Raw genomic sequence first — 2,290 nt, 5'->3', positions numbered from 1 at the left:
TATACCAAAATCACATTTTGATAAAAGTTATTGTTCTCTCAAATAGACATTTTCGACCTGCTCATCACTTAAAGAAGCTCTAGTAACTAGCATCTTAACTATAATTTTATTTTCATGAAAATCATTGACTTCATTGATTTTTAATACTTCTCTAACTTATGTTTTAATTCAATACTTGGTGGAATTCTTGACATAAGAAGGATGTTAGTTTTGAAATTTAGCTTACAATTTACAGTTTTATAATCAATTATAAAATTTGAATCCAAACACCTTAATCACTTTTGCTAAAATCAATTGTTCTGAATCAGTTCTTTCATAATCAATTATTTGATAATGTATCATGTAATTGTCGGGCCAGACTAGGCGTAATATATATAATTTTCAAATTATATGAAGTTTATGTGTAATTAGATTTAATTTTTTAAAACAACGGTGTAATTATTCTAAAAAAACATGTATCTGAACCTAAAGTCACGATTATCATGTTGTCTCTTAACTTGATGTGTTTGAATAACAATTCCACAGTTTTATAGAATCATTCTCGTCTCAACAAGCAGTAAACATCAAAATTAACTCATTAAAGATAAACAAATTAAAGATACATATGTTATATGCTAATGAAATAATAACAATAATAATTAGATTGTGTACTTACTACCAATAATAAATAAATAATTATAAATATTTATAATAATGAATAATTAGAGTAAATTACAATGAGTTCCCAAAGATCGTTATACTTACAAATCTGAAGTTATGAGTTATGATTAATACTTTAAATATTTTAGAAACATACGTTGTGAATTTAACATGGTAGATGAGTCGAAAGGGGAAGGACGCATGTAATACGTCTTTGCAGCCTAAGTCACGGGCTGACGATGCTTGGTGGGATATGCCACAGGTGTCTTTGCTTATTGAATTGATGTATGAGCATTACAAGAAAGGACACCTCATCTCATCGACATTTAGTGAGCAAATTTGGCACGAGATCGGGATTGAATTGTCCCAACGTAATAAAACACAATACACAGTTGCTCAGTTTAAAGGTAAGGCTAACAGGCTTCGAATGCTTTGGCGTAAGTTTTATGATTTGGTGTACAAACGGACTGGTTTTGGTTGGGACCCAACAACGTGCACCGTGACTACCAGTGAGGATCATTGGCTTGAATGGATCGCGGTAATTGTATTACATTTCTCATGTTATTTTTTTACATATATTCATCATTTCTTGTCATACGTCAATTAAGTGTGACTGATTATGCAGGTTAATCCGAGAGAGTCTGGCTTGAAAAAGAAGGGTCTTCCTCATTTTGATTTATGTACTGAGATATTCTCATCTTCTGTGGCCACCGGCAGTAATGCCTGTTCCTCTGCCTGTCTCCAACAATGACAATGATGAAGTTGATGTAAGCTATCCTGCAATGGATAGTGGTAATCCACTCTCATTCGAGCCCGAGAAATTCGAACAGCAACAAGAGGCGTGCAGCGAAAAAGGGGGCAAAGTGATCGGTTGAAGCGAATTGATGCCTGCATTGATGCTATAACCGCTTGCAGTGAAGCCAAAACTCAGAAGCTGGCAAAAATTTCCAATGATGATATTGAAGAGTGCATGGCTACGCTGTCTAAAATGGAGGGACTACTGCGGGATTTATTCTTTACAGCGTAAGATCAGTTTGTGTTGAAGGTGAGGCGTCAAATGTTTCTTCTGATGAGTGATGAGGACAAACGTGCTTGGGTTGAAAGATTGGGAAAGTGAACAATTTTTTTTATTTTTATATGGGCTGCATGAATTTCAAGCCTTTTTTTTTATATATTTGCATGATGTTAGTTGTAGTTGTTTTTTTTTTTAATTTATTTAAATAATACATGTATGTTGTTCATGGTAATTCTTTATTTTACTCACGTCATTAATTTTGTAAGCTGCAAGATTTTAAAAAAAATAGGTATGATTATTGAACTAAAATTAATATTAAATATATTTAGCTGGCTAAAAAAAATTTACTATAATTTCTTTTCCAGCATTTTGTATTTATCAAAAATTCAAATTCAAGTTTTTTTTCCCTGCTCATACATCAGATTAGTTAGAAGCTTTTTACTCACAACTTTTCGAAATTTGACTATAATTGAATAGATGAGTTTGAATTTAATTTTTTTAAAAATAATTTTATATAAGAAAATTAAAACATAGTATTACTATCCAATAAACTATAATTTAAAATTAGAGTAGAATGATTTTAAAATCTTTCCAATTAAAATTGTCCAAGTAATTTTTGAAAATATTATTACTAAA

General features: G+C 30.9%; 1 protein-coding gene across 1 annotated transcript; it reads left to right on the top strand.

The window, feature by feature from the left end:
• Nucleotides 1–817: 817 nt before the first annotated feature.
• On the top strand, nt 818–1,666 carry LOC105173338 (L10-interacting MYB domain-containing protein-like). The gene is made up of 3 exons (XM_088875191.1): nt 818–1,177; nt 1,265–1,376; nt 1,470–1,666. Exons 1-3 carry the CDS (start codon nt 818–820, stop codon nt 1,664–1,666), a joined length of 669 nt encoding a protein of 222 aa, XP_088731317.1.
• The last annotated feature ends 624 nt before the right edge of the window (nt 1,667–2,290 follow it).

This window comes from Sesamum indicum, linkage group LG11, assembly GCF_026168435.1.
Source record: "Sesamum indicum cultivar Baizhima isolate 11 linkage group LG11, ASM2616843v1, whole genome shotgun sequence".
In the NCBI taxonomy this organism is placed as follows: domain Eukaryota; kingdom Viridiplantae; phylum Streptophyta; class Magnoliopsida; order Lamiales; family Pedaliaceae; genus Sesamum; species Sesamum indicum.
The sequence above is the reverse complement of the archived record's forward strand: the minus strand, read 5'-3'. Positions and strand labels throughout refer to the sequence as shown.